This window comes from Lethenteron reissneri, chromosome 8 (genome assembly GCF_015708825.2).
Source record: "Lethenteron reissneri isolate LAM-NWPU_2019-01 chromosome 8, ASM1570882v1, whole genome shotgun sequence".
Classification (NCBI taxonomy): Eukaryota; Metazoa; Chordata; class Hyperoartia; order Petromyzontiformes; family Petromyzontidae; genus Lethenteron; species Lethenteron reissneri.
In genome coordinates, this window is record NC_083786.1 from 7,028,223 (window position 1) to 7,049,798 (window position 21,576).

General features: G+C 50.1%; 2 protein-coding genes across 2 annotated transcripts; one reads left to right on the forward strand and one right to left on the reverse strand.

The window, feature by feature from the left end:
• The first annotated feature begins 1,557 nt into the window (after positions 1 to 1,557).
• Positions 1,558 to 5,978, forward strand: LOC133362935 (peptidoglycan-recognition protein SC2-like). The gene is made up of 4 exons (XM_061581917.1): positions 1,558 to 1,672; positions 2,896 to 3,097; positions 4,619 to 4,734; positions 5,326 to 5,978. Exons 1-4 carry the CDS (start codon positions 1,630 to 1,632, stop codon positions 5,505 to 5,507), a joined length of 543 nt encoding a protein of 180 aa, XP_061437901.1. The 5' UTR covers positions 1,558 to 1,629; the 3' UTR covers positions 5,508 to 5,978.
• A 363-nt stretch (positions 5,979 to 6,341) lies between these two features.
• LOC133362833 (epithelial cell adhesion molecule-like) lies at positions 6,342 to 20,357 on the reverse strand. Its single transcript, XM_061581779.1, is given in 10 exon segments — positions 6,342 to 8,095; positions 9,248 to 9,292; positions 10,485 to 10,664; positions 11,376 to 11,471; positions 12,178 to 12,241; positions 13,009 to 13,074; positions 13,951 to 14,138; positions 14,140 to 14,204; positions 16,549 to 16,695; positions 20,031 to 20,357. Coding segments are annotated over 10 exon segments (963 nt in total). The 5' UTR covers positions 20,113 to 20,357; the 3' UTR covers positions 6,342 to 8,065.
• Positions 20,358 to 21,576: the final 1,219 nt, after the last annotated feature.

A 21,576-nucleotide genomic window follows, 5' to 3' on the forward strand; every position in this document is an offset into this window, starting at 1 on the left:
CAACGATCGGAGTGCAAAGTATAGGAAAGGTAAGCTAATCACTAAAAATATACTTTAAAAAAACGTTTTATTATACCAGGTAAAGCCCACCGAGCTAGATAGCTCTTTTTTCAGAAGCGACCCGGCCATAAATGAGAGCTCAACAAAGTGGCTTATCACGTGGAAATGTATAGCAGTCAAATACTCTAAACGCGTGTTGATTCTAAATGTGGAGGGAAAACCCGGAGGTCCTGGAGAAAAAATCCACGCGACCACGACATGCAAACTTAACTTCTCACTTGAGTTTATAACACCATATGAGACTATAGGCTCTAAGAAAAGCTGTCTCTGGTGTGGACCAATCAGTTTCAAGGACAATGCATACATTATCAGAGTATTGGTTTTTGTTTGCATTTGACTGCAAGTATTGTGGTTAATGCAAACACGATTCCTTGCAAAAGGTGTCAGTTTCGTTGCCAGAAAAAAGGGGAAAACCCATATTAGTATATTCTCACTTGAGCTTCGCTTGTGTTGAACCAATGCTGCTGAAATTCTGCCCTCACAGCAGTCGACTTCCCAAGAGCAACGAAAGGATGTCCCTCGGTGCGGAATGATTTCCGTCGGTGTGGAATATCTGCTGTAACGCGTGGATCATAAACACGGAACGTAAGCGGAACGTTGCATTAAATAATCCTGCTTGGAATTACGCAGATCGACGACAAAGCGGAACACGTTGAGTAGCGAACAAACGCAAGTTACGGAGCCGTCGGGTACGGCGGGTCGGGGCGACTGCCCCGGGCCCCGCGCATGGGGGGGGGGGGGGGGGCGCCGCTTTAAGGTCACGGTGTCAGATATAATACTCCCGGTTTAGTTTGAAGGCGTCGGGGAACCCACATGGTGGGATTTGCCTCGGGCCCTGGACCCTCCCCCACCTGTGACTGGCCAGGAAAGTATAATGGAGCTTGGCAGGGTCAAGTCGCTGAAAGGGATGATGATGAGGATGACGACCGGTGGACGAGACTAAGGACGGAGTGGCAGGCAAACGTGGGGAAGGCTCTGAAATAATATCAACACAGGCGCCAGGTTTAGATGTTCGCTGTACATATCGCTGCATCACGGCACCGTGAGATGGCATGACAGCTTTGGGGAAGGCCTTCATCCGGCAGGGAATTTACCATAGCTGATGATGATGCTGATGACGATGATAATAAGGCGAACATCGGTGAAGTGCTTGGCATCAGGTATGGGCGGTATTTAAAACAGTCGAGGGAAGGAATTGAATACGTTTGACAACATGAATGAAGTTCCTCACACAAAATAAAACTATAAGACACCAGGGCTCATCTCGAACTTAAGCCTGCGTACGTGTCTGACCTTCACCTGAAAATACCTCAATTCAAAAGGGAGGGTCATTGACCGAGAAGGGGGCGGGGAAGGGGTCATGGGAAGCTCCAACGGCCATCAAAAAAACATCAGCTCGCCGTGTCGGGAAATCGATGGGGTTCTTCTCACGATGGTGCCCGGCGTACGTGACGCTGCGACTCGGCACAAGGTCGAGGCGACTCAGGGGGGTTTGTATAAAAGGATGGAGCCCATCTCACTGGCACCTGAGTCTTCCCCAGGAAGGTGGTACGAGTTTTTCCCGCAGCCATGAAGTTCCTTCTTCTGCTCGCTCTGTTGCCCTTCATCGATGGTGAGTGTTCGAGAAGCCCCGTGGCGTCGTGGGTGGCTGGCTGGGGCTGTGGGGGGCTGTGGGAGGCTGTAGGGGGCTGAGCCCCCCACCTCCCGCAGCCCCCCGCTTTGTTGAAAGGTGTCATTCAGACCCCGCCTGCAACTTCTAAATTCTTTTAAGGCAGGGATTAATTTTAATGTGTACACCTCGATATCTACGACTAGACATCTGCAAAAAAGAGCTTTATAGCTCATCGGATTCCTCCAGTATAAATATTCTGAAATGATTCGGATATGCACACGCGTGTGTGTGCGTGTCCACATGTGTGTGTACTCACGTGCCCACGTGTGTGTGTACTCACGTGTCCACGTGTGTGTACTCGCGTGCCCACGTGTGTGTGTACACACGTGCACACGTGTGTGTGTACTCACGTGCCCACGTGTGTGTGTACTCACGTATCCACGTGTGTGTACTCGCGTACCCACGTGTGTGTGTACTCACGTGCACACGTGTGTGTGTATTCACGTGCACACGTGTGTGTGTACTCACGTATCCACGTGTGTGTACTCGCGTACCCACGTGTGTGTGTACTCACGTGCACACGTGTGTGTACTCACGTACCCACGTGTGTGTACTCGCGTGTGCACGTGTGTGTGTACACACGTGCACACGTGTGTGTGTACTCACGTACCCACGTGTGTGTGTACTCGCGTGTCCACGTGTGTGTGTACTCGCGTGTCCACGTGTGTGTGTACTCACGTGCACACGTGTGTGTGTACTCACGTATCCACGTGTGTGTACTCGCGTACCCACGTGTGTGTGTACTCACGTGCACACGTGTGTGTGTACTCACGTGTCCACGTGTGTGTGTACACACGTACCCACGTGTGTGTACTCACGTGCACACGTGTGTGTGTACTTGCGTGTGCACGTGTGTGTGTACTCACGTACCCACGTGTGTGTGTACTCACGTGCACACGTGTGTGTGTGTACTCACGTGCACACGTGTTTGTACACGTGGGTATAAACTCGAGTGTCGATTTTTGGGGATTCTGCCTCAAATGAGAGCACCTGTTGCTCCGCTGTTTAAACATCGCCACTAGGGAGACAAAGGCGGCCTTGCGTGGTGCTGGCCACCCACCCCCTCGTGTGCCTTCCCGGCCTTCATAGGTGCTCGCTAACAGCACCTGCCCCAACAGTCTGCTTAAGGCTACACGGGGGATCTTTGTCTTTTTTGTGCGCAGCGTGCCCGCGCATCGTGTCGCGCTCAGGGTGGGGGGCCCGCTCCCCCAACGGCATCACCTACATGACGGTGCCCGTGTATTACTTCATCATCCACCACACCGCCACCCCGACCTGCTCCGACGAGGCCGCGTGCTCGGCGCGCGTGCGCAGCATCCAGAACTACCACATGGACTCGAACGGGTGGTCCGACATTGGATACAGGTGAGTTGGAGGCGAGAGGGTCCCCCCTCTCCACCAGAGGTGTGAGCTATGGGTAAGGGGTCGTCCATAAATGACGTCACGCGATTTTGGACGATTTTTGACCCCCCCCCCCCTTCGTCACACGAAATCACAAAATGTTAGATCCCCCCAGAGGTGGGACAAAGTCATTGTTATGCAAGTCCAAGTCGAGTCTGAAGTCATCAAATTCATGACTCGAGTCTGACTCGAGTCCAAGTCACATGACTCGAGTCCACACCTCAGAGGTGGGACAAAGTCATTGTTATGCAAGTCCAAGTCGAGTCTGAAGTCATCAAATTCATGACTCGAGTCTGACTCGAGTCCAAGTCACATGACTCGAGTCCACACCTCAGGATCCCCCTCTCAAATATGACGTCACAAAGCTCTGCCCCCCCCCCCCCCAAAATGAAACATGCTTCAAATCGCTTTAAACTATTGTCATTGTAGTGCGTATTTAATGTGGCGCTGCACTCTGATGTTGTAGGAGAAAACATTTATTAAAAAGTCTATTTAATTAAGTAGAACGTGTTGTTATATTTATTGAAAGTTGCGCATTTTGATGTGACGTCACATTTCTCAACCCCCCCCCCCCCTCGTCACACATCGTCACAAATGTCTGACCCCCCCCCCAGGTGCGTGACGTCATTTATGGACGGCCCCTGAGGTAGATGTGAGAGTTGCGAGGTCTCAGAATCTGTATTTATACTGGAGGAATCCGATGGGCTATGAAGCTCTTTAATTCACAGATGTCCAGTTAGGGCTGGTCAGAAAATGAAAAACAAACTATACAAAAAATACGATAAGAGGGCAAAGTATCGGAAAGGTAACCAAAGCACTTACAAATATAACATGAAAATCAACAATTTTTTTATCTTACCAGGTAAAGCCCAGAGGTATGAGCTTATTTTCAGAAGCGTCGACACGCACGCAATCTGCGTCGCTGACGTGCTAAAATTTACGGTAAAACTAAATTATCAAGAAAACTATTCTTTGGTTCTTTCGGTAAAGTCACGTAGAATTTTTTCTAAATAATTTAATTATTATATTTAATTTCTTTTTTCTTTCTACGTGACTTTACCGAAAGAACCATAGAGTAATTTCTGCAGTCACGAAAGCTCCAAATCAAGTATCAAGAAAACGATTTATTTTTTATTTAACCAGGTAACGCCCACTGAGCGACATCGCTCTTTTTCAGCGATATAAATGACGTGATACAAATGATACTCAACGAAGTGGCTTATCACGTGGACATTTATAAACAGCCAAATACTCGTAAGAGATATGTTGATTCAGGGAAAAATCCACGCGACCACGGGGAGAGAGAGACACAAACTCCAAATATACAGCAGCAGGCGTCAGGGTCGGGGTCGAACCCACGAACAACTTGCATAGCCCCTGTATCCTCACGTCCCCTTGTCTCTGCGCGTCCCCCCTGTTGTTCCCCCGTGCCCCCACCCGTTGTCCCCCGTGCCCCCCCTTGTTACCCCCCCGTGCCCCCCCCAGTTTCCTGGTGGGAGGCGATGGTAATGTGTACGAGGGTCGCGGCTGGGACCGCCAGGGCGCGCACACGAGTGGCTACAACACCCACCTGGCGGCCAGCTTCATCGGAGACTTCACCTGTGAGTTCACCTGGGCACACCTGGGCACACCTGGGAGTTCACCTGGGAGTTCACCTGGGCACACCTAGGCTCACCTGGGCTCACCTGGGCACACCTGGTCACACCTAGGCTGACCTGGGCTCACCTGGGCACACCTGTGAGTTTACCTGGGCACACCTGGGCACACCTGGGCACACCTAGGAGTTCACCTGGGCACATCTGTGAGTTCACCTGGGCACACCTGGGCACACCTGTGAGTTCACCTGGGCACACCTAGGCACACCTGGGCATCTGCTCCAATCACCTGCCCACCTCGCCACTTTAACACCCGATCACATGATAATGGCCATCAGCTTCTTTGTGCGTCTAGTTTGTTGTCTCCCCCCCCCCCCGCACCTCCAATTAGTCCGGTTTGGTTAGGTACGGCGCGAAAGAAGTCCAACGTATACACACACGCAAATAGGACGTGTCGGCGGATGTTCAGGTTATGTATTTATTTTGGGCTGCTTGCATTCTGCACGGCGACCACGCCGATGACGACGGTAATGTTGGTCACGGTGTCGATGACGATGATGACGATGACCCTTGCCACGTGCGCTCCACGCTGCACAGCCTCCAAGCCCGTGGCGTCGGCCATCACAGCGGCCAAGGCGCTGATCACCTGCGCCATCAACAAGGGCAAGCTGAAGAGCAGCTACCGCCTCATCGGGCACCGTCAAGTGGGCTCCACCAGCTGCCCCGGGGACGCCCTCTACAACGAAATCAAGACGTGGACCAACTGGGGCAACCCCTAAACAACTCCACCACGCCTGCCCTGCCTGCAGGACACAGCTACGACAGAGTCTCCCACCGGCATTCTTCATCCATCAACGCACCCCTACACGTCACCTTACCCACTGCTAAGCAACGGCCTCTCGCTCTCCCCAACCCGCTCTCCTCCCACCTTCCCGAAGCTAGCTTACCTATTTAGCGGATACATTTGTAGCTGCCGACCGCCAACACTTGGCAAGCCTGCCGGCTGGAGCGACTGTCAAACCATTTACCGCACAATCCCAGAGCGGGAGCGCTCTTCCAGAGCTCCCTCGAGTGGACCCCCCACCCCTTCTCGCAGCAGTGGCACGAGCAAGCACTTCCAGGGCTGCGCCTTTACCTCAAACTATATATTCCTCCCCACCCCCTCCCCCCCGTAAAACACTAAATTGCATCAACGTATTTGTGTTGCTCAAATGACGATCGCAATAAAAACCAAAACTGCGGTGATCATTGTCGTGCCTGTGTAAAGAGTATGGGTTTGTGTTGTGCGAGTGGTGTGGCCTCAAGGTGCACCTAGCCTGGCACAAGCGGCGTGCTGACGTCACCGAGTGTTATCATGTATGGATGTCTTTGTAACGCGTGGCTGTGTGAACGCACACAAGAGATTCGAGCACAGCCGTTGCTGGCACTTGAACCCGAGGTTGCACGGTTTCACAGCAGTGTGCTAACCACTGTGCTACTGCTCACAATCGTAAAGTGGCAAAGCACTGTGCAAAGTTCACCAACTAGACAGCTTAACACTTTAAAGCATGGCCAATAAACCCATGAGAACTCGCACAACCGTAACATTAACCATTACATTTCAGAGACGCCACTTTCACATTTTTTCCAAAAGTTTTATTTTGCCCTTAACGGATGAAACAATTCCAACATACAAACAGGAACCAAACGTGTGGTGCTAGACCAGTGGTTTCTCCGAGATCAGACCCCCTGAATTACAACTCGAATGTTGGGGTTACACTTTAAAAAAAACACAGGGCACAGTTGAGTTTCCACCTGTGAACTTTACTTAGGTATGTCTAGAGGGCAAACGGCATATGGATTAAATAGGCTCGCGATACATTTCACTAAACTGCACGCACTTAAGAAGTAATGTTTCTCTATCGAGGTGACGTGCACTGTACCGGTTTATAGAAACTCCTTCGACCACCAGTAGCTGCTACCTTCGCTACAAGGTTCAATAAATCGTGACAAATTGAATCGCCGGAAAGTGGCAAAGTGTTAAAAATCCAGCCGCCAGGATTATCTAACGCTCCTTCATCTAGGAATATAACATTACAGCGTTTGCCCTTTAGACCAAGCAATCGATTTCTTGAAAATAACTTAAAAATGTTCAAATGTTTTAAAACTTCCATCCACTGATCTAGAGAATAACCTCCATATCTGGCATCACCACCAAGCTCACAAGCTGCACAACTGGAAAATACAGTTACAGGATTTTAAGTTGCCAACACGCACAACGCTTACAACACCCTCCCAACGAGAGGATGGATATTCGTCCCATCGCTACGGTGGGTGGCTTTTCTACAAACAGCCCCCCTCCCTCACCCCACTGCTCAATTAGGGCCTCACACCACGCGAGACACGTAGGGATTTGACTAACTTCACCATGCCGGTCAGTGCAGGTTTGGTAAAACAAAAGTGGGAAGCATGGAATTACTATTCAAAACATAAACCACAACTGTCGACCCTCAAAGCATACCATAGTGCAACCTCAAAAACTGCCACTTGTCAGCATGTTTGCTGGGTTGGATCTTCAGTTTACCTACCCTGGATGAACGTCTGGGACGACCCTAGGCGGGGGGGGGGGGGGGGGGGCAATTCTGGCCAGCCGACTAAATTCCCAACTTTTGATATACGGAAATCACAACATTGAGACAAGCCTACAGATTAACAATGGCCGCTAGTTTTAAGGTGTAGATATTTGAAGTTTTTGGAGCTTTTAAACAGTGTGTATTAAATGTTGCATCGACAATTAAAATACGTAACCGTTGCTACTTAGTTTTTTTTTAAGGAGACGGTGGTGGCTGCGAGTGTTTGTTCGCACTGCCAGGTTTTTTCCCTCCCACACCCCCCCCTTCCCCGTTTTCAAAATGTTTATTAAAACGTGAAGTATAAAAACACAGCCCTAAATATAGAACGGCATGCGACGACGTACGGCACGGTTAACTCTACTACACAGATCCAAGTCGACACACGGGAGGTCAGGTTAAAGGACACCAATTATAAAAATCAAATCACGCACGAGTGATCGCATGATTACATGGAGGCGCGCCAAGAACAATTTCTAAAACGCCACAGGAAAAACATCCTCATTTTTTTCAAAGACAAATGACCAGAAAGTTTTTTTTTTCCTCCAGGTCCAAAAGCAATGAACGTGAATGACCTAAATGTACAAAAACAGCTAAGAGGTCAAGATTTACCGACATTGTATCGGGGATGATTCATTAACTACTAGGTTGGAGGTAACGGCGATGCGATTTCAGAAGGAGTGTTGGCCAGGAGCGATGCCCTCCTTGATTTACGAGTCGCTCGTTGTTTATGTCAGCTTCTGTTGCAGCTCCTGGCCCTAATATGTCAGGAACACACAGACAGACACGGGGAGACACACAAGTGGGTTTAGGGATGCCTCGTAGTTGTGATACACAAGGATCTTGAGACACGGGGCTGGCTTCAAGAGGCCTTCATCCAGCAGCGGATTGGCCAAGTGCTGTTAATCATCATCCACATTAGCCTGCAGGTAATTTAGGCATTAACAATTTGAAAAAAACTTTCCCAAAAAAGGTAAGCAGCCTTGGGAGTAGCCAGAAATAGACTCGTGGAAATGTCAAAGGCACCCCATGACCCTTGTTTACGTGGACTGGCAGGTGGACAACAAGAGTCACTTCAATACAAATCCAAAGCATAGTTGCCAAGCACAGGCCCAAAGCCCCAAAACACCAAGCGGCTAGGCAGGTACAATAGAGGACCTTCTCTGCATGTGAATATTTAAGATTTACCAATAAGCACACCCCACCTTCCATCCCCTCGCATCACCACTGATACAATGAGTTCCACCGTGCACGAGGTTGGCACGAGTGCAAATCCCATCCAAACCATGTCTCGCAAAAAATGGCCGTTGACAACCCAACCCACTGAACTTCCCCTACGGCCCCCACCCCACCCCCCCCTCGGACTTGAGTGGAGAGACGCCGGCCCCGCGGATCAAACCACGTCCACCGTACGCCACGCGGCTAGGGTGCTGCCATGGCTGCCACGCGAGGGCGGGTGGAAAAATTGAGGGAGTCGCCAATCTGTGAGCATGGGGGGGGGAGCCACATACGGCTCCATACATCGCCCAACGCACGCGTTCCTCGGAGGAACAGCAGCGGCGGCGATCCACCCTCGCTCACCCAGAAGCCAGACTCATCGGTTGCCTCGCCTCACCCGAAGCACTGCGCGATCAATCCCCGTTTTTTTTATTCTGTAAAATTTTACGACGTAACGAGAGCTCATTACAAAACGCCGAGGAGGGTCCAACGATAGGGTTACTGAAAATCCGCAAATAGCTGTCCCGGTGCAACGGGACCACATGAATGGGGGGGGGGGGGGGGGGTGAAGAAAAGGATGGGGCCCGTCAACCGTCGCTTTCGAATCGTTACGCAGGAGGGCGGCGACTGCGAATGAAATCCGAGGAGCTCGTGACTTCGCTCGCCATCATTCCCGCCTGCTACGGCCTTACCTCAAAGATGTTGTCCTTCTTGGATGACCGCTTCTTCATCACCACCTGGGAGACACGACAACGTTAGCAGGGCACAGCCACTGTAATTGTATTCTTGTACAAGATTACACAACAGCGGCTAGCACGCCGTGCTATGCACCAGCCAACACCGGTGAAGATTATACGAACTGGTCCTGGGATTCCCCCCCAAAGTCGACTAAACCTCAAATGAGTACCTGGTGCGGTGTAAACAATCGCCACTAGGGAGACAAAGGTAGCCAGGCGTGGTTGCCGTCACCCCCCCTCCCTCCTGTGCCATGCGGGCCTTCATTCAGTGCTCACTAACAGCACTTGACCCAACAGTGTGTGAAGGCGATAGTAGGGGAAGACGACGTGTCTTTGGGGCGCGAAATGAGCATTAGAAATGGCACAGTTATATCCAAACCCACATTACCAATTGTATTTTCATACAAAATCTATGATCATTCTGCTCGTTTACCCAGGAAAGCCTCACCCGAGTCAAGATTTTTTTCTGGAGGATCCCAGCAAAAATTTGCATTAGAGGGCAATCATTCTGTGGCTAGGGTTGAACCCAAATCCAGGCAGCATTCAGCATCGTGGTGTTCCGCCAATACCACCAGGGGGTGCCACGGTGAAGAGATGTTAATTACCCTTGCCTGTTATACAGGAGGTCGTGGGTTCGATCCAGACGCCTGTATATTTGGAGTTTGCATGTCCCCCCCCCTCCCTGTGGTCGCATGTAATTTTCTCCAGGGTCATTTGGTTTTTTCCCTCCATTTAGAATTAACATGCTTTTAGAGTATTTGGCCGCTATAAATTTCCACGCGACAAGTCACTTTGTCGAGTTATAATTTGTGGCCAGTTCGCTTCTGAAAGAGAGCTGTATAGCTCAGTGGGCAGATAAAGTAAACTATATAAGAATATATTCTTGGTTTTATCGGTAAAGTCACGTAGAAGGGAAACAATTTTCTTGCTGTGGATTTCACACCTGATGACGATTGCTTGTGTTGCAGTCGAAACGTCGTGATAATTTTTTATTGTTTATATTTTTATTATTTTATTGCTTCCCTTCTACGTGACTTTACCGAAAGAACCAAGAAAATGAATCCCCGCAGTCACGAAAGCTTTAAATAAAAATATAAGAATAGTTTACTTCATAGGTTTAGCGTGTTAGCTGCACGAGGCGTGTCGCGCGCGTTTGCGCAAAAAAAATAAAAACCCCGAATCCGACACTCACGATGACGACGATGGCGGCGACGAGGGAGAGGACGAGGACGCAGATGATGGCGATGATGCCGGGGGCCATGTGCTTCATGTTCATGCGCGGCGGCTCGTCGTCGTAGTACCACACCTGCGCGCCGCGCTTGCTCAGGTCGAGCACTTCGCGTGGCAGGCCCGGCAGCTCCCCCTTCAAAAACTGGCGCGGGGGAGATAATAAGAAATAAAAAGCAGGAATGATTTAATGGTTTTTTGGCAAGGGAGTCAATAAATAATTACAAGACTCAAAGGGAGGGCATGAGGAGAACTGCAGGACGAGTGGGGAAGGCAGCCACGCGGCAGCGAGGAGCCGGCGCTACTAACAATTGCCCAAGTTCTGCGGTTCTCTACATATTACGGTGTTCATACTCATTACACAAAGTGCTCGCCCACAAAATGAATCGCAATACCTTGCCGCGATCTTGTCAAGGATCATAAACAAATCACGCAAACGTCGGTCAGCAACGCAGCGGCTTTTGGCTGACCAGCGAACAAAGACTGTCACCGCATGGGTGCGCTTTCAGATGCACTTCTGTGGCCGTCTGGAACGCTCTTCCTTCTGACATTATGAAACCACTGGAGCTGTGCACTTTTAAATCTATATTGACAACTCATTTATTTAGAACCGCTTTGTGTTTAGTTTGTCGTCCTTCCCCCCCGTACCTCCGATGAACACGGTTGGTAACATACGGTGCTAAAGAAGCTCAACATCCATGTTATGGGTCAATGATCGAGCGTTTGTAGAGCGCCTTACGTGGGTGGGGCATCTCGGAACGCTGTACCCTTCTATTGAGCGGGCCCGCACATCATAATTTCAAACATGTGAAAGGGGGCGTCCCCCAGCGGGAGCGTCCCCCAGTTGGCCACTCACCTGCTTCTCCAAGTAGTAGGCGACAGTCCCCACATCCTGATCGGCAGACGTGTTGCCGGCCTTGATGGTGATGAGAACATTTCCGGTTTCGTCCATCTACGTGGTGGGGGGGGGGCGGTGGCGATATTGATCGTTAGCGATTTGTACTCTCGTAAAGACTTGCATTATATTTTTGTCACAATTGCTTTTTTTAAATCCTTTATATTAAGTTCGCTTGCTTGCTCACGACCGTGCAAATCTTTCGGTCGTTTTTTAACCCACTTCCCGTGATCCAATCGAGCTGACATTTTGCACAGACTCATTGTGCGTGATAATTAATGTTCGTGAATTTTTTTTTCCAAAATGTTACACTTTTTAGGACAAAAATATTATATTTAATTACCAATTGCTTAATGGTGCAATGCAATCATCTGACCCATATGTGGCAGCCATCTCAAGCCAGAGCACGAGAGGACTCTAGCCGCCACGCATATAAAGGATTTATAGTGAACAACTTTGTTTTTACGGGTTAATTTTTTCACAATCGGAGAGCACTAGCCCACCGGGGTCACCCAGACTGCATCACGCAGAATTCTATATGGGGAAGGAGACCTGGGAGCTCCACCCCAGAGGATGCAGCAGTTGGAGGATTCCAGCTCGGGCCGAATATTCGTGGTAAGTTTTATAAAAAAAAAACATCTTTGTCAATCTACTGCTGGGACGAAGGCCTTTCCCATGCCGTATGATGTACACGTTTGTCCATCCGATTGATCTTTCAGGCAACTTTAGTTTTAATACAAATAGAGCACGAACAACAACGTACCGTGGTTTCGCTCATTTGCGAGGGGCTCAGGAGGAAGGAGTCCTGCATCACCTTTTGAAGTCTCCTAGGAAGAAGAATTTGTAAAATTAAACCTCAGACGTCGGTAAAAAACACAAGTACATACGGATTAAGTTCGATCCAATGACGTTTCCCCTCGCCCCCCCCCCCCTCTTTTTCAGTAACTTCCTTAAGAAGCTCGCAGCAAATTGAGTGAAACGTCAGACAAATGTGCACCAAACATCCCGAAAAACACGCGGGAGCGGGTTTGGCGAATCGTCGTGGTTCGAGACAGATTCCGGAATAGATTCTTAGTCTCGTTTTGCAAGGTCCGCAAATTGTTTGTGCCATCACATTCGTGTCAGCTGTCCAGTCCGTAGTCTCCAGGTCGCATCGCTTCGTCGATTCTGAATTTAAAAAATCTACAGCCTATTTTTTAGGTAACACATGCACAGTTTAAAAATCAATTAAAATAATCCAGTTTGACACGCACAATTATACGCGTGTACCACGAAAATCCTTTTTTTTTTAAATGGACAAATCCTTACGAACCAAGCGGAAGTGGTCCTAATTTCACCCAGTAACGAAATCCACCATAACCAATGGGGTCCTGCAGCAAGTCGACAACTCGCACGGAAACGTATTCACTGCTGAAAAGATAACCCACGCTAACGTTGATGGAACAATTTACAATCCACCTTTTGATAATTTCTCATTTCCCCCCCAACAGCAACAACTGTAATTACAGCAGCCCCTAAAACCTACAACAAGAAAGTTAACCGCAGGGGCGTCCCCCACCCCACCCGCTCCCCCCCCCCCCGCCGTTTTACTTACGTCTTGAACTGCGGTTCAAGCACAGTAGGGTGCGTCATGTTCACGAAGAAGTCCAGCACGATTTGGCTGCAAGGACAAACACACATCGGTATTAAACGTCGCACCTCATCACGACGGCCTCGTCTTACGAGAGCACCTCTCCTCGCCACCGACGTTTGGCCGGCTTTTTAATGTCACACGGCGCGTGAACCAGCGGCAAATCCCGGTGCTGCACCACCCCCTACATTGAGTTGTTATTTTATGAAAAAAAATCGCACAACGAAAAATTATGGATACATCGTTATTGTTCTTTCGGATAGCTGCGCTGCGCGCAATGTGGTGATTAGTCGCACACCGGACTTTTACGACGCAGAAGTGCGATTAGATCTTTCGGCGGTGGCGGCCGTACTGACGGTGCGAGTGAACTCGGTAACCCTTCCCCTGATTGCGAGCCACTCACTCTACCCCCCCACACCCCCCCCTGGACTGCTTGGCACTTGACAATCACGGGAGGAGGAATATCTCACAATAAAAATTGGAATGGGCGAGGACTACATGTAGAATGCATTGCAATGAGCGGTCCATCATCATCACCATCAATTAGCCAACTGACAAATAACTAAATCAAACTTGGCAGGAGGAAACTTTGCCGCATTGCCAGAACATATGAAGCTAAAAAAACTTAAGCTATTTTTATTTTACCAGATGAGGCCCAGAGCTGTAGAGGCTCTTTTTCAGAAGTGACCTGGCTAGCACATTTATAGCAGCAAAAATCCTCTAAAACGCACGTTTCTAAAAAACCAGAGATCCCAGAGAAAAATCCACACCACCACGAGGAGAGTCATGCAAACTCCAAACACACAGCAGGCGTCAAGGGGTCAGGATCGAACCCACGACCTCCTGCGTACCACGCGAGAGGGAGAGTCGACATCGCCACCGTGCCACCCCCCCCTTACTACTCACGTGCACATGACGAGACGCTTGCATTCCGGGTCCGCGTCCACCAGCTTGTCGGTGTTGCGCACCCCGGCACTGTTGACGCACCAGCGCTGGCGCGTCGTCTCGTTGGACTGCTCCGCCCTGAAGGTGCCGTTGTCGAAGCACTTGGGGTCGTAGAGGCCGTCCGTGTCGAGGCGGCCGCCGGACGCGGAGACCCGAGCGGCTCTGGCGTTTCAGCGCGTCGCTCTCCTGGTGCATGAGGATGCAGCGAGGCGTCACTGCAACGCCGCCGAACGTCGACGGAGAGGAGGGGTGGGAAGAGGGACAGCGGATTCGGGACGAGATGGGGAGCAAAGGTCAACAGGTAAGCAACTTGAACCCTTTCCCATTTCGACGGCGTACGTCATTGGAACGGAATCAGATGAAAAAAAACTAAGATGAAATTACTTTTTCGGTACGTCTTCAGGTCAGAAGACATACGGAGGAGAGGCTCCCACAAGGCCATGCGGGAGGGCATGGTTTGGCGCCGGCTATCAAAAAAAAGTGCGGTCATGTCGCTATAGCACTCTGCTGTAAGTACAATGTCTTTAAAAACAACAGCGCTATGCCTAGAAATAAAATAAACGCCGACTGCTTGCACACTCCGAGATTCAGTGGTGAATGGGACCCACCCTGCAACTTCAGACGTCTCCGAACGGGAAAGGGTTCATTACAATGTATGTTGAAGGTCTTTCGCACTGTACGTAGCCAACAGTACTAAAATCGGAAGTGCGAGGGAAGGACCACTAAACACAAACGGTTCTAAAAAAATGAATGAGTTGTCAATTTAGATAAGTGTATAGCTCCCAGTGGCTTCCGAATAAGCAAATGATGTAAATATATAATTCACATTTGTCTATAGCACTGTCAAGGAAAAACATGTATGCGAGGGGGAGGTTTGAGACAAATTTACCTGCACATAAGGCAATTGCTTGAAGCGTGGTGCCCCAACCACCAGTGAATTGGCCAATCAGTATCAAGAGCCTGGCTCCTACCATAGGAATGTGGAATTTCCACCACCGGCCAATGAAGAGCAACCACGCCATTGCTCTGTTGAGCAGGCAGGGCAGGATACCACTCAATCAACCCGTTACATTCACGGATGAGTTGCGCATAAAATATTTTAAAAACTTGGACTCTGGACTGTGACAAGGGCGCAGCGATTCACTCTTGCAAATGAGATCACACGCGTGTCCAAAATGTCCACTTTGCTTACAGTGTGCAGTCCGTTTTGTCACCGTTGCTTAAACCACGTGAGAACCGACACAGACTAGAATCAACAATTGCCATCAACGGTGTTAAGCAAGGACGATTTGCCAGATTTTCATAAAAAACTATTAAATGGGCCAAAACTGCCTAATTTCATTAAAACTAACATTCATTCTTTGAAACTCCGTCCCACCGCGCACATAAACGCAGCGACCCATCAAAATGGCCGTTGTCATAAACAAAAAACTTTGAAACTTTGATTAGCGCATCGTGTAGAGCTCGTCGAGAGGAATAGATTGCCGTATCGTTCGCCTTCAGATATAAAATGACGTCGCAACGCAGTTTATGCGAGAGAGCCGGGGGCTTATGGGACCTCGGGGTCCCGCCATAAGTTCTAGATTTGAAGCTTTCGTGACTGCAAGGATTCATACTCTTAGTTCTTTCGGTAAAGTCACGTGACTTTACCGAAAGAACTAAGCCTATGTATACCGCCATAAGGTTCATTTGGCAAAAAAAAGATATTGGCAGATCGGTTGCGTTTCCACGAAAGCACGGACTGTTGCCTGCCATGCTCTGGGAAATTCCCCAATGACTATGAAGGTTACTTTGTGTGGGGCGGGGGGGGGTGTCCATGAAGTCTGCGCTCAAAATGCGTTGGCTGGCGGGTCACGTTTGCAGGTACCGTGACCCGCGCGATGACGCCGGTTGCGCAAACACCAACGGCACTGCGGGCTCGGCGGTCTCGTTAATGTGTAAACGAGAGGGCGAGTAAACGACGAGAGTTGTGTAACACGAGACGACAGCCCCTTGCACACGGCACGCACAAGGCACGCACAAGGACGGGCAAATCCGCACACCAAACTCGAACGTGCAAACACAGCCACGAGAAGCCACGGAAAAGAAAAAACCACCACGACGCCACACACACCACTCTGTATATGTTGAACTTCTTTCGTACCGTACGCAACATGACTTTGTATACACCCACCACATTTCAGGCAATGCTGAACGCCCGAACCATTCGCACAACACCGCAAACCAGAATTCCCACAGAATCAGAATATTTTGATCTACGATGCTTTTTCAGATGCCCATTAGTACATAACTGCCCATCCATTTACCAATAGGACTGTACACACATTGTGTAACATTTACACACATTGTGTTACATCTGCATACCCACACAACACCACACACACACCTTAACCGCCACTCCACATGTAGACCAACACACAAACACCCATATCACACCGCCAGAGAGGGAGGAGGAGGAGGGGGGACGACGACGTGCCACGGGCAGTGTGCGCAGAGAACAAGCGCTAAGGCCTTCACGAGCAACGAGTAGAGGGAGGATTGGGGGGGGGGGAAACTCACGTTTCTCGCAGTTGACGATCTTGTTCTCGGGATCCTTCCACATGGCCTTGCAGCCGCTGGTGCAGTCCACGCTACACTTGGTCGCGTAGGGGTTGAAGCGACACGCACTCACGCACGGGTCGACCCCCTTGCAGGCGGGACACATGTCTGCGGGAGGGGTTGATGGGAACGGTGGTCACGGACATGGAATCAGGTGTATTCTCCTCCAAATGGCAGGGATGCGGACTGATAAAGTTGACCATCCAATGTCGTAAATATACAAGCAAAAATTATCTCCACCGTATCACCGAGAGCGCTGTTGTCCGCACGTTAAATTTATTTCCCACCGTACGAAGCCAACCAGTGCTAAAATCAGGAGGCTGCGCCAAGAAGGACAAAATGAACGCAAAAAAACCACGTGCTCGAGTGGGGGGGGGGGGTGGTGGGGACTTTGCGTGTCGCAAAATTCATTCAATCCCCTCGTGCGATCGCCAACCCGTTTAAGAGACCTCGGGTCCACACAGTAGGGAACAACATTTCCCCACCCGCTCTGCATACGAGAGCGCTCTGTTGATCGCACGACAGTAATAGCGATCATTTTAATTCCTCAGGAGGCGGAATTTAGCCACCATTTATAAGTGCAGCCATTGGTGACGGGGCAGAGCCGCCATTAAAACTCGCCAAGACTTGAGAAGCCCATATTAAAGAAGTCACAGGAGCAGATTTTATTGAACCCATGCATCTCATGGAGCCAAACGATCGAAGCCGCCAGGTGCGTTACTGCGTAATGTGGGGGGCTCTGTGGCAGAGACATCCGGCACGCTGCGGGAAGTTCTTGTCGAGGCGCAACACGGGCAAGGATGCCACTGGAGCTACGCGCACCTTTAAATCTAGGATTGATAACCAATTTCTTTAGATATGTCGTGTTTATAGTATGTCGTTTTCCCCCCGCGCCTCCAATTAACACGGTTGGCTACGTACGGGTGCAGAAGTAGAAGGTCAACATACATGGACGGGCAAGGTCCCTGAACGACTTCGAGTGATGGAGGTGTTATTCTATCCACGAGGGTGCCTCAACCTTCCAGCAATTCCATAAATTGTCACTTTCCAGGCATCCTCTCTCTCCACGACAGTCACCACACCCCGACAGATGAATCTTTAACAATGGCCATGCTAAACACTGGCTTAAGGCAGAGGCAGCCTCGCCCAAAAGTCGTACCGTAACACAACCCCAGCATCACGTTACCCAAAGAAAAGCCTCACCCCAACCAACAGCAACACCACGAATCCATAGGTTACACATTGGGCGAGCCAAGTATAGATACCCCCACTGAAATGAAATCGGATGAATTTATGGTTAACATTTTATTCCAAAGCCTTTTCGTCACCCTCCAATCTCAAAAACAAGTAATACCAGCTCCAAACGTTATACATAGTGTCTAACGGCAGCCGCTGTTATTTACTTACAACATTTGATGAGATGCATAAGCCGAGGTCATGATTACAAATCGGTAGGTTATCTATAAATGAATCACCCTGGATTAACAAATTGCTTATTTCAATATGCAACTTATGAAGCCAACAAGGCGCGTGGCCTTGGTGGTGGAAGTTATAGCAGCGCAAACACAAACTTCACTACCATCGGCCGTGCTGTAGAATCACCCTACCCATAGTAGCCATCGATAACGGTTCATAAAGGGCACACCAAGGCACCTCGCCGGTCCATCTCAGCAGGGCATTCACTCTGGCTGCAATCCCATCACCCGTCTTGCCGTCTGGGTAAAGGGCCCTAACCACGCAACGTTCCACCCAGCCCCAACAAGGTGTTTTGTTGATGTCTAACGATACATCGACAAACCTCACGGTACCACGTTCTCTTACGAACTCGTGCATGGCTCATGATCGTCTCGCCACGGAAACTGCTAACATTCGTCAAACGCCAAGGAGAGATTTTCGAGCCGACAAGAGAGATTTTCGTTAGGTGTGTGTGGGGGGGGGGGGGGCTCCATTTTCTATACTGGACAACTCTTAAAGACCATCCCCGGGTGTAACGTTTCAGACATTTGGGCCATTTCTCTCTCTCGACAAAACATTACGCTCGGTGGTTTGAACGATTCCCCTAAATGTGTGGTCTGCTTTATTTATTTATTATTAAACGCCACTTCCTCGTCAGGCGCGCGCACACCTCAACATGCACGCGCGCGTAACACACACACCTTACGTGGTTCCTGTTTCTCGTTAACAAAAAACCCCTACGACCCCCTCAATATACCAAACGCCCAGTGTTTGGGGTCCATGGAGTGTTTAAAAAGGCGTGGGTGAAAATACATTTTTTTGTAATACTATACACGTTGGTCATGCACGCATTTGCTCAGGCATTTCCACTTATCAAGGTGGTTTATTTTACTTCGGATGGCCACGTTTCCCCCCGCCGGTAACCCCCAGCCACCGCCCGTCTCTCGGCAGCAGTGGAGCTCGAAAGTTGTCGTTTCGTTCTAAAATGGCAACCGCCACCACTCCCGCCCATCTCCACGTTAAAAGTCTCCTCGCCAGTCGGAGCGAAGGACCAATTTTTGTTGGTTGTCGTCGTTATAAAATATATTAGATTTTAATACACTTTGGGTCAATTCTGGTAAACGATCCGCTTACGGACGTCATCTTTGAGTTAAGTCTACGCAGAATTGCTTTAGCGGTGCCGTTTGTCGCTGGCCGCTTGGCGTTTTGCGGCCAACTGGGTGGGAGCAGGGGGGTTCGGCAACTCCGATTAAAATTAGACATTCACCACTCGCCCGTCGTGTTAAGTTGATATTGTTTTTTAAAACAAAGATATTTTAAAAACAAACGTTCGTTAACAGATTTGGGTCAATACTGGAGTTGGTTACACCTTTTAAAACGTCGTCCTCAACAACGCACGTAACATCATGAACATCAACGCAGTTGTTAATAGGTAGTTGATGTTTTATATTAAATACCGTATATACCCCCACCACACCCCGCACAGGTGAGCCGCTCTACCCCTCACCCCTCACAGGTGAGCCGCTCTACCCCTCACCCCTCTCAGGTGAGCCGTTCTACCCCTCACTCCGCACAGGTGAGCCGTTCTACCCCTCATCCCTCACAGGTGAGCCGTTCTACCCCTCACTTCGCACAGGTGAGCCGTTCTACTCCTCACAGGTGAGCCGCTCTACCCCTCACCCCTCTCAGGTGAGCCGTTCTACCCCTCACTCCGCACAGGTGAGCCGTTCTACTCACAGGTGAGCCGCTCTACCCCTCACTCCACACAGGTGAGCCGCTCTACCCCTCACAGGTGAGCCGTATTACCCCTCACCCCTCACAGGTGAGCCGTTCTTCTAACGCTCACCTCGCAAAAGGAGAATGTTCCAACCCTAATCTCGGCACAGGCGAGTTCTCCCACCCTCACCGCACTTCGCACAGGTGAGCGTTTCAATCCTCACCACACAGGTGAGGGTCAAACAATCACTCGCCACCACCGGCAGCCTCACCTTGAGCGGAAGCTCGGGCGACCATGCCGAGAACGAGAGCCAGCGCCACCATCACGAGAGGCGAGGAGGCCATCATCATCATCGTCGTCGTCGTCGTGGACAACACCACCACAACACTTTCTTCTCGCTCCTGTTGTAGCCGTGGATGTTATTCACCAAAAGGACACCGCGCCAGGTGAGACAAGACGGCAGGTAAATGTGGAACACGTGAAGATCGAGGATGAAATGGCGGCTCGTTCCTGTTCCTCTTCTTCCTCCTCGCCGCGCAGGTGAAGTCGAAGCGCCCTGTGCGGTGGCTTCACGTCACAGCAGGGGGGCGAGAGGGTGGCTGGGTGGGGGAGGGACGAGGCTTTTTAAATAGTTCACTTCAATATATATTTATTTACGCGTTCCACAATGGATATTGCTCCTCCTCCTTCTCCTCTTCGCGTCCGGTCACGCCTCCCGCACCCACACGCAGGCGGGGGCGGGGTGTGCGTATAGCAAGAGCATTGATTGATACGTTGCAACTTTGCCAATAACAGCAAGATGTGTGATCCCCATCATCATTCACATCATCATGGTCAAATCCACCGCTGGATGAAGGGATCACCCTTCCCACTCCCGCCCCCCCAAAATTGCCGCTATCTCGAAATGCTCCTGCGATGTGATACGACCAGATGATGTCATCGCCTCGGTGAGTGTGTAGCGTCGTCATCATCATAGCCAGGCGCATGGTCGACTCCACTGCTGGATGAACGACTTGCCCGCACCCCCTACCACCAAGCCCTCAAACGCCGGGCCACCTTTCACGATCCCGCGATGGGAAATGAAAATTCCTCGCGCAGACCTGAGCACACGCGCTGATTTCATCGCTCCGTCCGTCCCGATGAAGTCCTCCCTCTGCTCCTCCTTTGAGTGCCACTCCGCTGTTAGTCTTCGCCGCTGCCTGTGGCCCCCTTCGCGCCTGCGACGTCTTCTGCACAAGCCCATTTACTGTGCTCAACAGTAAATCCGAGACATCTCACCTGCGTATGTTCTCTGATATACACGCGGTGCCCCTTTCAGTTCATCGGTGTAATTCCAAGCGTGCATGTCCGCATGGCTTTGTGGTGCATTTGTCCAGTTTTGGTTCCATTAACCTCGTCGCTGTCGATGTTTGTGATATTTGCGACGCGGTTGACACCGGCGCCATGAGTTAGATTCTTTGGCCACGGCTAACATCAGTGGCGAGTGATATCCGAACCAGTCCTGGCTAGCGTCCGATCCATCACCATCCCGCACTAACCGTTGTGGTGAAGTATGGTTAAACAACTACCGGGACCCCAGGGAAAAAATATAGTTTAGTTTTTTTAAATCTAGAAAGGTGTCTGGTGATATTCATGATAAAGGTTTTTGGGTTAGATCGCGTTATTTATAAATGTGTCGTAACCCTCCACCACCCGACACGGCCAAACAGTAAAAAATGTGTCACGTTTACAAAGGACAAATAGTTCACTACTTTAGCCCACCAGTGTGTTGAAGAGTAAATCAACATCATTTACAATTTGAGTACGACGTTTCGCTG